The following is a 13,066-nucleotide window of genomic DNA, read 5'->3' on the forward strand; positions in this document are numbered from 1 at the left end:
TTTTGTTTTTCTAAACATCAATTTATTAGAAAATACAATTCCAGAGAAAGTAGGAGATACAAGGACATCTGGGAAGTGGGTACAGTACACAGATCTCTTTAAATCAGGGGCATCGAGGGTCAAAGTCAAATGAGCTACAGGCAAAAAGCCAGTAACACATCTCTGGTCCATGCACCTGGAGAAGTTCCACCTCTGCTCCCCACTCTCCCCACTCCTGCTCACAGCAGCCAGCTATATTCTTGGCATTTTTACTTTAAAAGTTTATAACTTCCTTACTGCTCTGTGGCTTTAATCAATGGCGCTTCTTTCTCCAGTTATGGAATGAGTTAACAAAAGGGGAAGTTTCTGATCCTTGTTGGAGCTGGGGAGGACAATCCAAAGAGTACCCCCATTTAACTCCATTCCCAAATCACTGGACACAGCCACCAATTTAAAAAGTTAATATCAAATTCAAAGTCGCTCCTTCTTTTTTCAAGGAAGACAACCCTTTGGAGTAAAGCGCACGAGTGAATTTCAAATCCATTTGGTAGGGAATGAAGAGGAATAAGAGTTCAGAGACCCAGTCCCTCCCTCCCAGCTCAGCTCAATCCAGCCTCCACACAACCAAAGAAAATCACAGGAAAAAACCCAGTTTTGATGGGATCCCCCACCCGCACCCCTTTTCTTCAGTCAGGGCATCCCTTTGGCTCCGGAATAACAGGTTTATGGCCCCACAGAATGAAAGAAATTCTTATTAGAAAACATGACAGAGGTGGAGTTTGGGGGAGAAGCAGTGACAAGAAGGGAGTGGCAGGTGATGAGGCCAGCCCACCCGCGGCCCTGCTGGCGCGTGCAGCCCGGAACCCTCCCCAGGGCCAGGACGCCCGCGGCCAAACCCAGCCGCAGTCCGTCCCACCGGAGGAAGCTGAAGGGAGAGACCTGTGGGGGATCACCCCAGCGTATTCACAGGGACAGCACGGTCCCCAGAAAGGCTGACAGAGGGGCAGAAGACAGTGTTCAAGGCATGTCCTAGCAGAATAGGGCCAGACCAGAGGAAAAACTCCCCCCAGACGAGCCCAGGTCCCTGAACACAGGTCCTCTGCAGAACCCCGTCCGGAAGGCCCTTCCTTACACACACAGGCATCACATTGCTCTCCTTTGGAGGCAAAATCAGACAGGCCCAGCATGCAGGCCTCAGTCAAGCACACCCAGCCCTCCCTGCCCCTCCTGACCTGCTTCAGGGAGGGAGGGTGCTCCCCAAGGGCCCACTGGGCCCCTCCCCAAATAATTCCTATAGATAGAAACAAAAAACAAACAAAAACCTAGGGGAAAGTCCAATAAGAACCTTAATCAAAAAAAGTCCAAATAGTCTTCCTCTTTTGCCTTCTAGGGCACATGTAAGTCCCTTCTCATAAGGCTTCCTGTCCAGTTAGGACAACATTACTATTTCATTTTTTAAAAATAAAAATAAAGATACCCACCCACCCTCCCGCTAAATGCTACTTCTACAGCACACCTCACACACCTCAAACCAGGCATTGCTCCCTTGACACAAGGTAAACTTAAAACTTTGCTGCAACCTCACAGCCTCCACAGGGCTGCTCATCACAACCAACTCAAATGCAGTCTTCAGAGGAGGGGACAGCAGAGAGCATCTTTACTCTCCCTGCCTCCCACCCTGGAGGCCAGGACGGCAGGGAGGCCCATCGAGGGCCATGCCCCTACCAGAGGAAGGGACGAGTCCTCTCCCCGGCTCTGCCATGAGCCTGGGGTCCCAGGCCGGGGCTCCGCTGTGTTCATAAGGTCTCAGGACTTCGAGATCCCAGTGCAAACCAGCCAGTCTTCTCCTGGGCCAGGTCCAGCTCTCGCAGGCGGATGTGCACCTCCCCAAGGAGCACATTCTCCCAGAACCCTTGCTCACTCAGCACACTCAGCTGCAGCTCCCGCTGCCGCAGGTCGCCCTTGGGGATTCCATCATACACCAGCTGCAGACGCCAAATTGGGAAGAGAGGGAGGCAGTGAGAGAGGGAACACGGAAGGGGGAGGTGCTTGTCTGCTGTGGTTCAGGGACTTGCCAGGTGGACCAGTGGCTAAGATTCCATGCACCCAGGGCAGGGGGCCTGGGTTTGATCACTGGTCAGGGAACTAGATTCTACTGCCACAACTAAAAGATCTCACATGCCTCAATGAAGATCGAAAATCCTGTGTGCCACAGCTAAGAACTGGCACAGCCAAATAAACAAACAAATGCTGGGGGGGAACAAGTGAACCTAACAAAGAAAAAATGTTCTGGTTAAAAAAAAAGGTAGTTTGTGGTGGTTTGATCTGGCTGAGCGTAAGACCACTTTACTTCCCCAACCAAAGTCCAAGGGAATACAGAAGGCATACAGTACCCAAGGGGACCTTCGAAGAACCCTATTCTCAGCTCAGGGTTCCAGCAAATGAAGGCTCAGCTTCGGGGCCACAGTTCATTATCAGCAAAGGGCCAGTAGGCTCCTCCTCCCCACAGACCACGCCCAACTGTGGAATCCCTACCCTAAGTATCAGCAAACATTTTAACATAAAGGGTCAAGTAGGGAATACACTAGGCTCTGTAGGCCATACAGTTTGGTCTGTGTCACAGATACTCACCCCACTGGAACAACGTGAAAGCAGCCAGAGGCAAGACTTAAACGAACAGGAATGGCCATGGCCCTACACGGCTTTATTTACAAAACCAGGCACAGTTTGTTTACCAACTCCAGCCCCGCCCATCACCTTCCCCACATACCATCTCATTGTAGGTGGGGTTGCAGGTTTTCCGGGCCACTTTGGTTTTCTTCTTAGTGGTTTTCTGAGGGTCAGGAAGGAGGTAAATCTTGACATAGGGGTCGGGATCATTCCCATCCTGGAGCAGTTGCTACAAAGGGAATGAGAAACCAAACCGTCTATCTGCCCCTGTATCACTATTCCTGTGACCACTCCCTGATCCAGTCTCTCTTCTCCCACACCCAGCTTCTTGCAATGCACAATCACTTATGTTTCCCAGCCAGCCTACTGCATTCTGCCAGAAATACCTACCACGGTAACATTAGATGTCATCCTAAAACATCAGATCACCCATGACACCAGTCTATACTCTGTATATGAATGCTCAGGGCACACCAGAACTTGGTCTGTTCCGAATGAACCATAATATCCCCAAATATCTTCACCCAATGTCTGCCTACTTTGTCATTTGACCCAGGAAATCCCTAGTGAGAGATAAGCAGAGAAATGAGTCTGAGAGATGAAGTTGCTTGTTCAAAGTCAGCCAATTAGTGACTCATGCAGGCTGATGCTTTTAAAACTTCAGTCAGATCTTGGCATGCCTCTGCTCAAACCCTCCAGTGGCTCCCATCTCACTCAAGGAAAAGCCATGCTCCTGAGCGCAGGACCACCGCCCTGGCCGGCCCTCTCCGACCTCAGCATCCACTGTTCTCCCCCTGCTCCAGTACTTTCAGTCACACTGGCCCCCCTGCAGGGCCCGACACACATGGCCCTCCCGCACCTCCTCATCACTGAGGCCGCTCTGAGAAACTGCTGATGCCCTCCTGCTACCCCGGTATTCCTTGTCTGCTTCATTTCTTACCAAAGTGCTTACCACTATCTGACTTGCCGTGTATTTTACTTAACTGTTTCCCTCTGCCTACTATATTGTGAACTCGCTGAAGGCAGAGACTTTATTTTGTTGTCCTCCTGTCCAGAGCTAACGTATCAGTGCCCCGCACGCAGTAAGGGACTGATGAAGATTTGTTGACTAAAATGAATGAGTGATGCTGTGAGAGTGAACCCCTATCACCTCTGATTCCAGACCTCATGGACCTCCTGCCACACAGCAGTGCCGCAACCTGCAAAAGTCCAGGACTCCGTAGGTATTCTATGAGTTCCCTTCCCCTTCCACTCATAAGGTTCTCAGAAACACATCAAAAATTTAGTAATTATACACTCCCTTGATTATGCTTGAAGGATGTCATATGGCTGCCTTACCTCTATAACCAGGAAATAGGCCCCCTGGGTCTCTCTCATAATAATCACCATAATAATAATAATACCAGGCACTATGTTAAGTACTCTACATGCATTATCTCATTTAACCCCTATAATAATCCTATGTGGCAGACACTAACATTATCTCATTTTAATGAGGCTAAGAGTAACTGGGCTACTTGCCAAAGGCCACAGGTAGTAAGAAGCTGTGTCCAGCGTTGCTTGGTCATACCATAGGCCTAGCATGGGAGCAGGCTCACTGGGGACTCATCTAGAAACTTTTGTGATTACTCTCATGAGAGGGGGGTACAAAACAGGTCTCATCAGTCAGAAAAGTGCCAGAAGATAAAGATCCCAATAAGGACTGTGTATGCCTGGAGAATCCCAGGGACGGAGGAGCCTGGTGGGCTGCCGTCCGTGGGGTCGCACAGAGTCGGACACGACTGAGCGACTTAGCAGCAGCAGCAGCAGCAGCAGCAGCAGGCACTTACCAAGCCCCGGATGTGCATCACCATGATGAAGAGTTTATTGTTTTTGTAGGAGATGGACAGTTTCACCTCTCCGCCAACCTTCCCGACCGGCCGGGCCCATGTGCCTTCTGTAGGGGCAAAGGACAGAGAGAAAGGTCAGGGGGCCAGCCCTGCCCCATCGGGTGCCAGGTAGATGTCTCTGTTTTCTTCTGACCCCCTGCCCTATCTCCATGTCAGATTCCTGATATCCCATCAGGGATCGGCCACATGGCATCTGCGAGCATGACTTAGGTTGCTGTCTGCCAGCATGACTTGGATTGGAGTGAGTCTATCCAATTTCAGTCTGTAAGTAGATCCATGATAAATCTGCTCAAGGAGCTGTGGACCCCACAGATTCTTTAGCCAGTAAGCCAAGGAACAGAGATGAGTCAAGGAGAGAGACCTGGGAAGAAATGGGGGCAGGAAAAATTACCTTTCGGAAGGTTCAGAGAAGTTAAATTGGTTCTTAAATTGAAGAAAGTAGGGAAAACCACTAGGCCATTCAGGTATGACCTAAATCAAATCCCTTATAATTATACAGTAGAAGTGACAGATAGATTCAAGGGACTAGATCTAATAGACAGAGTGCCCTAAGAACTATGGACAGAGGTTCGTAAGATTGTACAGGAAGCGGTGATCAAAACAACCCCCAAGAAAAAGAAGTCCAAAAAGCAAAATGGTTGTCAAAGGAGGTCTTACAAAATAGCTGAGAAAAGAAGAGAAGAGAAAGGCAAAGGAGAAAAGGAATGGATACAACTGAATGCAGAGTTCCAAAGAAGAGCAAGGAGAGATAAGAAAGCCTTCTTCAGTAAACAAAGCAGAGAAATAGAAAGAAAACAACAGAATCAGAATGGGAAAGACTAGAGATCTCATCAAGAAAATTAAATACCAAGGGAATATTTCATGTAAAGATGAGCACAATAAAGGACAGAAACAGCATGGACCTAACAGAAGCGGAAGATATTAAGAAGAGGGAGGGTTAGGGTTAGAAGAGGGAGGAAGAATACACTGGTAACTGTCAGCGAGGGAGCACTGGGGAAGTGGCTGAGTCAAGGGCCAGAGGTATGGTGGTCATCAGGTGGAAGTGAGTAGGAGGCAGATCCAGGCCTTCTCCTGGAGGCCCTCCAGCTTACCCAGCCTCGGGCCAGTGGTGAGCTGGGGGGCCCAGGGAATAGACTGCGCATGACTCCTGGCAGCCCTCACTCAGGCCCTCCACTAGCCCTGGCCCTGAGGAGCGGTGCCCCTCTCCCCCATCCCTGTCTCTGTGACCCTCTAGCAGTGGCCATCTGCCTGGTCACAGTCTGGGGGACCTGGTCTCCCCGTTTGGGCAACCTGAGGAGACTGAGGACCAGTGGGTTAGATGCCAGGCTCTGTCAGGGATGACAGCTGGGCAAGACATGGGAACCTGGCCCTGAGGAGCTGCCAGCTGAGATATGCCTCCCCTTAGCCAGGACTGGGACCTTGGAGGGTTAAAGTTGTGCCTTGGGACTTTGCCCTTTCTTATCAGGACAGAGAATAACATTTGTCCAGCAGAGATTCACAGGAACATTGTTACCTGACCACTGACCTAACTTCAAGAACAAGACTCTGACACTGAGAAGTCTGCAAGAACTAACCACACTCATCCTTCACCTTTTGCTTTTAGAAAGCCTTGCTGAAAGCTTTCAGTAACATTGGGGTCCTTAAGGCATGAGCCACCCATCTCCTTGTATGAATCTGTAATAAAACTTTTCTCTGTTCCAGGCTCTAATGTTTCATACTGATAGGCCTCCTGTGCATCGGGCACACAGGCTTGCGAATTCGGTAACAGAAGGACTGGTGCTGAAGCTCCAATACTTTGACCACCTGATGCAAAGAACTGACTCATTAAAAAAAGACCCTGATTCTGAGAAAGATTGAAGGCAGGAGGAGAAGGGGAAGACAGAGGATGAGATGGTTGGATGGTGTCATCGACTCAATGGACATGAGTTTGAGCAAACTCTGGGAGATGGTGAAGGACAGAGGCCTGGCATGCTGCAGTCCATGGGGTCACAGAGTCGGACACGACTGAGTGACTGAACCACAACAGGGAAGCTGGCAGAAACGTCACAGAGACGGCCCCATACCTGAGGACTTGGGAGCCAGGCTGCTGCCTGCAGTCTTCTCATCCCTGGGCAGGGGGTGGAAGAAGGTATACACCAGATCACACTGGAATAGAATCAGAAAACAGGGTCATTCCTCAGTAAGACAACGGCCCAGTGAAAAAAGGAACTCCTCAACATTAAAAGAGACTTACAAAATGTGATAACCAAATGTAATATGCAGTTCTTATTTGGGTCATGGCTCAAAAACACCAACTGTTTAAAGAATTTTGGAGACGACAGGAAAATTCTAAATATGGGCTAAGAGTTGGGTGGTGTAACAACAGTCCAGTTATGTAAAATTATGTCCTTGATTTTTAGAGATGCACAGTAGTTAGGGGTAGAATGTCATGATGGCTTTGACTTACTTTAAAATATTTCAGAAAAAACAGATGAAGCAAACATGGCAAAAAATAATGCCTGTTTAGGTGATGAATATATAGGTATTCATCATACCGTGTCTCTATTTTTCTGTATGTTTGAAAGTTCCCGTATAAAAAAGTTTTGAAAAAAGAAAGCAAATAAAAGTAGTCACATCAACTCAAAAGCAGCCTGTTCTTGGCATTCCCTGGCAGGCAAGTGGCTAGGACTCCGAGCTTTCACTGCCTGGTCCCAGGCTCGATCCCTAGCTTAAGCCAGCCTTGGATAAGGGCTATAAATCGTACTTTTGAGAATGTTTCCTAAGCCATTAGGGAAACAAAACCAAAAACTAAAATGTGTGACAATACCCACTCTAGCATTAATAGTGAAAAGGTGGGGAGGGGCATTATCTAAATATCTTTCAAGAGGCGAATGGTTAAAGAGATGGTATTGCAAGTCAGTATATTAACTTAGCATAGATATTTAAAGTTATGCTAACTATAAACACTTCAGTAAAAATTAAAAAAACACTATAAAACTATAAAAGTCACATTTATATATGGCCAGATAGGAAGGAAACATGGAAATGGGGTTAGACGGTTTTTTAGGGTGATGAGACTCCTGATGACTCTCTGTCTTTATGACCATTATAATACCAAATTGTAACACCACTTGTTTAAAAGAAAAATCCAGGTGGTGCACATACTCAGCCTGTTCAGAAACCTTCCATCTCCTCAGGCTCCTGCTTAGCACAAGCACTGTGTGGCGGCAGCTGACACAGATCTGTGTCTCCGTGTGCCCGGCTGCGTGTCTGGGTTTCACGTTTCTGCGCGCAGCTCAATGGGGCTGGGGTGCCACGACCCACTGCCCTCCCCTCTCCCCGGACAGACCCAGGAAACCCAAGCGCCTTCTGCGATGGCCACCCGCCTCCGTCCACACTCCCCACCTCTCAGCGGCGCCAGGCCGGCCAGGGACAGAGGGCCACCCACCTCGGCCACCTCCGGGGCCGCGTGGACCAAGTGCCAGATGTAGCCGTTCAGCTCCTCCCGGCGCCGCTCGGCCCCCGCCTCTCCACGCGAGCGGCCAATCACGAAGCGACTGGGGAAGCTGGCGGCCGGTGGGAAGACGGTGAAGAAAAGGAAGCAATAGCCTTTAGTGCCATTCCACTTTCATTTTCAGCCACCTGATCCGCATTTCTCCGGCCTCCCTCCCCAGGGACCTCTCCCCGACTCCACGCCTCGCCCGGCTCCGCAGGTCTGGGCCGAGGACGCACGCGCAGCATCTCCCACTGGACAATTCCACGGACCCCGGCAGAGAAACCCAAAGTGCTGAGCAGAGCACTGCAGCTGTCCAGAAGCGCTCAGGCAGCTCTGGAGCTGATCATGGTTCAAACTCTATTTGAAAAACGGCTCCTTAAAATTGCTGTAGAACACATCTAACATAAAATCTACTGTCTTACCCATTTGTAAGTGTACAGTTCAGAACTAAACGCCCTCACACTGTGGTGACACCATGATCACCATCCCTCTCCAGCCTTTTCCTCTTGCGAAACTGAAGCTCTGTGCCCATTAAGCAGCTCCCTGTTTGCTCCCTCCCCCTGGCAACCACCATTCTACTGGCTGTTTCTATGAATGTGACTACTCTAAGTACTTCACATAAGTGGAATCATGTAGTATAGTAATATTCCATTTTGTATATACATCACATTTTCTTTACATATTTCAAAAATACTTTTTAGAAGATTAGACACTTCAAAACATCTTTAGACGCCGTCAATCCCCTGCCTTTAGGCCCAGTTTGCCGCCCTAGCAGGTGCACCCAGGCTTGTTTCTGAGGCTGGAGGAAGACCACTTGAGAGCCTCAGAAGCGCACGGCCAGCAGGGGGAGCGCTTGTCATCGCACACTGCCAGTTAAGAAAACCAAGGACGCAGGTCTTAACTCCCAAGGACCGTGCTGTCCAGCCCCCAGCTGCCCTTCCCGCTACCCCTCAGTGCAGAGAGCAGGCGGAGCAGTTACCTGGGCAAGAGGGAAGAAGGGAAGAGCAGCCGCAGCTTATTGTGTAACTCCTGGAACTCCTCAAACGTCCTCTGGATGTAAGTGGCCTCGTGAGCATTCTCTCGCATCACCTTCACCACGTAAATCTGCAAAGCCCAAATCTTAGTGAACACACCCTGCCAAACCAACGAAGAGGGCAGGTGAGGGGACAGAGGGGATGTGTGTGTGTGTGTGTGTGTGTGTGTTGGAAGAGTTATGCGTTCCACAAGGAGGAAGATAAAAATGTCTCTAATGGAGACGAAGATAATACACATATGCAGGAAAATGAAAGCAAAGATTCACAAGAATCCTTAGTTCACAAGACCCTCAGCTCAGAGGGAACAGCCATCCAACTCATCTCCCCGACAGTAGGCAGGCCACTCGGGCAGGGGAGGGGAAAGGGTCTGCAACTGCCCCCAGCACAGGGTGCTCAGCCAGCTCCAGCACCCACAGTGTGGAAGGAAAAAAACAGAGCCACAACAAACTAGGTGGCGGGGAGCAGGAGAGAGCCAGACTGGAGCAGACACTTACATAGCCCTTGTTGGGGTGGAAGACCTTCTCGTGGCGACAGAGAAACACACCGCTTATGCGGCCTGAGCTCTTGAGAGTGTGTGTTCGTGGAGCAAAGGAGAGGGTCAGCCGATCATCTGAGCCTAAAAACTTCATCTGAGCCAGGTTATGAATAAAAAAATTGAGCTTTGTGGCTACACTGCCAAGGCTGGACTCTATCAACCTGCAGAAGGATGGGAAGAAAAGGTTACAACCACAGACCCAAGTCCCCGCTGCCTGGGCAGAGCTGCGTCTCGAGGAATATCGCCCGACACCGGAGGCTAACACGCAGCTCAGATCAGATCATGTCCCCTGTGTGCTAGCCTTATAAGGACATGACTGCGCACGGTCATCTGAACACAGTTTATTCCTGTGGACCTTGGGGGTCTCGTCTCCCCTCACTGCCTGCCTGGGCCAAAGTAGGAAGGGACTGTGGGATGCCACCGTGGGGTCACCACGTAAAAGTCTAAATACTGTTGTCAAACTGAGTTTCAAGCTTCGGGACAACAGATCCTCACCAAACAAAACCCAACACAGAGATTTTAGTTCCTAAGGAAAGGTCAGCCCCAGAGAAAGTTCAACTCGCTAACTTCCCAAAAGGGTACATAATAAAATGGATAAAACCGTAGACATTAGTACATAGGCACTTTCCTGCTTCCATACATAATGTGTCTAAAAACATCGAATGTGGGAAAATGGAACCATGAAATTCCATGTTCTGACAAGGGGGAAGGTCCCAATCGAGAGAGCTAAAAACTATTACAAAATCCCTATTGTACATGGCCCCACAGACAACGTCCTTGACCGCGACCTGGTGAGAAAGCAAGCAGGGGATCGCAATACCTCTGTGTAAAGGTCAGCACCCAAGTACAGGTGGGAGACTGAGCCCAAGAGAAGTAAAATGATTTACCCAAGTCAGACAACTGACCCATGCTGTCAACTCTAAGCTCTGCCACCAGAGCAAAGCCTCTCCCGTCTCCCTAGCCCAGCTCCTCCCCATCGAGCGGCCTGGAAATTACCTACCAGAACGGGCAGCACTGTTTCGTAGGCAGCGTCTCACCTGGTGAAGTAGGTAGTGGCATTGGCCTCCGTGTCCTGAGGCCTCAGGGCATCGTACACGTACTTGAGGTCTTCCAGGTCTGAGAGTTCAGGGATCCCACAGGACAACATCTAGAAGAGCAAAGAGGAGAGGGTGTCTGTAAGGACCAGGAGTTCAAGATTTTCTACAGCTTTGCTCCCTAACCCTTCTAGAGGGTGGTAGGGAGATGCGGTGGGCAGCGGCTGGCAGGCCACAGGAGCTGGGGGGTCTGGAGCAGGAAGTCAGACACCAGCAGACACCACTGTCCCCAGGTGGTCTGGGCCCTGCCTTTATCTCGGACTCAGAGAAGCAGATCTCCGGAAGCAAGACGGAGAGTCTTAAAGATGGTATCAGATGATAAGAAGGAGGGTTTCAGAAAGGGATGGAGCTCCTCACCAGGCCCAGAAGGTTGAGGAAGAGGTGGGTGTGCTTGCGAATGAGGTTGTAGGCTTGGCAGCAAAGGTCAACAAAATCATGGAAGCGGCTGGAAGGCTTGTCACCCCCGTTGATGACATACGCCATGTCCGAGGTGAAGACAAAGGGGGCGCGGTCCCTGAGCCAAGGGGAACACACAGGCAGAAGGTCAGCACCAAGGGGAGGCTCACCATGTGGGTTGTCGGGGGAGCTTCCCCTCATCCCTCGAAACCTGCGTGACACTGGGTCCACGGGCTCCTCCAACACTGTTTCTTTTCCCACTTTAACCTTAGAAGATGCCCAGACACGTCGTCCACTGGTCCCTTGCCTGTGAGCTAGTGATGTTCTTCCGGGTATCTGGTACTTCTTTTGGCTGTGGTCTGGGCTCGTTTCCCCTTGCTCAGCCCTCAGCAGGCAGTGGGGAGGGCTGGTCCCTGCCGTCTTCTGCAAGGCCTCAGTGCTCTCTTCCCCAGAGCTGCTCAACCCAGGGGCCACACTCTGCGGTGTGGGGGCCTTCTCCCATCGTGGGCTTGCGTTCCAGCTCTGAACCATTTCCGCTGACCTCCCAGGCCCACACGCACATGCTGGCTTCAGGGGGCTGCTTACCGCTTGATGTTGCCGAACATCTGGGCATGGCCCAGGAAGCGGCCGAAATCTATGTGGAACATGTGGCCGGTCGTCTTCAGCATGATGTTGTCGTTGTGTCGGTCACAGATGCCCAGGACGTAGGTGGCCACACAGCAGCCGGCACAGGAGTAGATGAAGTTTTCTACAGCCTGACAGGAGGGCACGCAGACGGCAGGACGTAAAGCCGGTGCACAGGGACCCCAGGGCAAAACCAGGCTGACCCAAGCCCGCCCTGACCCTCTCCCAGGAGCCCAGGGGCTCTCACATCTGCCTGCTCAGCCTCCATCACACACTGCCATACACCCTGAGGCACACGGAAGCTTGTCCTGTATCTTACGGGGCAAAAAGGAGACGGGAGGCTTATACGCGTATATCCACTATCCGCAATATATCTGTTATCTGTGATACACGCCACTTCCTGCACCTTTCTTTCTCCTCGGGAAACTGGTTGGGAGGACAATGGACTGATTCAGGAGCCCAGGCTTGACCAGCCCAGAATCAGGCAGGCTTGATGTTTACAGCTTTCCCACCTCGTTGTGGTGACCTTAACTCAAGCATAGCACCGAGGCAGCGGACTCAAAGGTCCCCTCCTGACCCTGCTCAGAATTCTTTTGTCTGCATCCCCATCCCCAATAAAGCTCCCATTTCTGGTGTTCTCGGTAACCAATAATGCTAATCTACTTAAATTCACGTCACTCCAAGGAAGAGCTGAGGGAGTTTGAACCCTTCTAGAGGGTGTTTTACACTTGAAAATCAGACATCTTTAGTTGGTAAAATGTGTCAGAGCTATTTCTGAGTTTAAAGCAGGAGGGGGAGAGTAAGGGGTTAGATCTACCTTATTTTATCTGGTTAATATCTGCCCCCTTATCTGGCTTTCCAGTAAAAATGTATGGAAATCGTGAATGGACACCTTTCATCCTCCAAATCCTCTTTGGGAGGTTCAGAGAATTCCGAAGACCTCAAGAAAGACCTGAGCAGAGGCTACAGTTGTCAGAGCCAAGCAGGAAACTGGGCATGAGAGAAAGTTTCCCAGCTATAGAACATGCCCTCGCCACCTCCCTCTGCAAATTTCTACCCAGGCTTCAGGGACCTTCCTGAGTGCCCAGACCCTCCCAGCCGGCACTGACTCCTCCCTGCTGATCCCCTACAGGCACCAACACTCATTCAGAGTTCAGTGCTCTCCCTTTCCCAGGGTCCAGGGATCCTACCTCCCAGCAGCCTCTCGGCTGCTCCACAGGACTATTTCAAAATACAGAAATCTCCCAGCTACTTGTTAAACTAAACCAGATGACTAATCCCCAGGAAGTTAAGAATAGAAAGTTCGTGAAGAACTTACAGAATGTACATCCTGAAAAAAAAAGATGACTTCTATGATAGGGAAATACGTA

General features: G+C 50.3%; 1 protein-coding gene across 4 annotated transcripts in view; it reads right to left on the reverse strand.

Annotated features, from left to right (window-relative positions):
• Positions 1 to 13,066, reverse strand: part of PIK3C2B (phosphatidylinositol-4-phosphate 3-kinase catalytic subunit type 2 beta) — a 67,518-nt gene continuing 54,452 nt past the window's right edge. For all 4 annotated transcript variants that reach the window (XM_069545208.1, XM_069545207.1, XM_069545211.1 and 1 more), the window contains 10 exons: positions 11,658 to 11,827; positions 11,034 to 11,190; positions 10,620 to 10,729; positions 9,542 to 9,743; positions 8,993 to 9,117; positions 7,966 to 8,083; positions 6,602 to 6,683; positions 4,479 to 4,585; positions 2,750 to 2,878; positions 1 to 1,964 (listed from right to left, as the gene is read on the reverse strand). In XM_069545208.1, the coding sequence (XP_069401309.1) occupies positions 1,776 to 1,964; positions 2,750 to 2,878; positions 4,479 to 4,585; positions 6,602 to 6,683; positions 7,966 to 8,083; positions 8,993 to 9,117; positions 9,542 to 9,743; positions 10,620 to 10,729; positions 11,034 to 11,190; positions 11,658 to 11,827 (1,389 nt within the window). In that variant the 3' untranslated portion in view covers positions 1 to 1,775. The remainder of the gene's footprint in view (positions 1,965 to 2,749; positions 2,879 to 4,478; positions 4,586 to 6,601; positions 6,684 to 7,965; positions 8,084 to 8,992; positions 9,118 to 9,541; positions 9,744 to 10,619; positions 10,730 to 11,033; positions 11,191 to 11,657; positions 11,828 to 13,066) is intronic.

This window comes from Ovis canadensis, chromosome 12 (assembly GCF_042477335.2).
Source record: "Ovis canadensis isolate MfBH-ARS-UI-01 breed Bighorn chromosome 12, ARS-UI_OviCan_v2, whole genome shotgun sequence".
Lineage (NCBI taxonomy): Eukaryota > Metazoa > Chordata > Mammalia > Artiodactyla > Bovidae > Ovis > Ovis canadensis.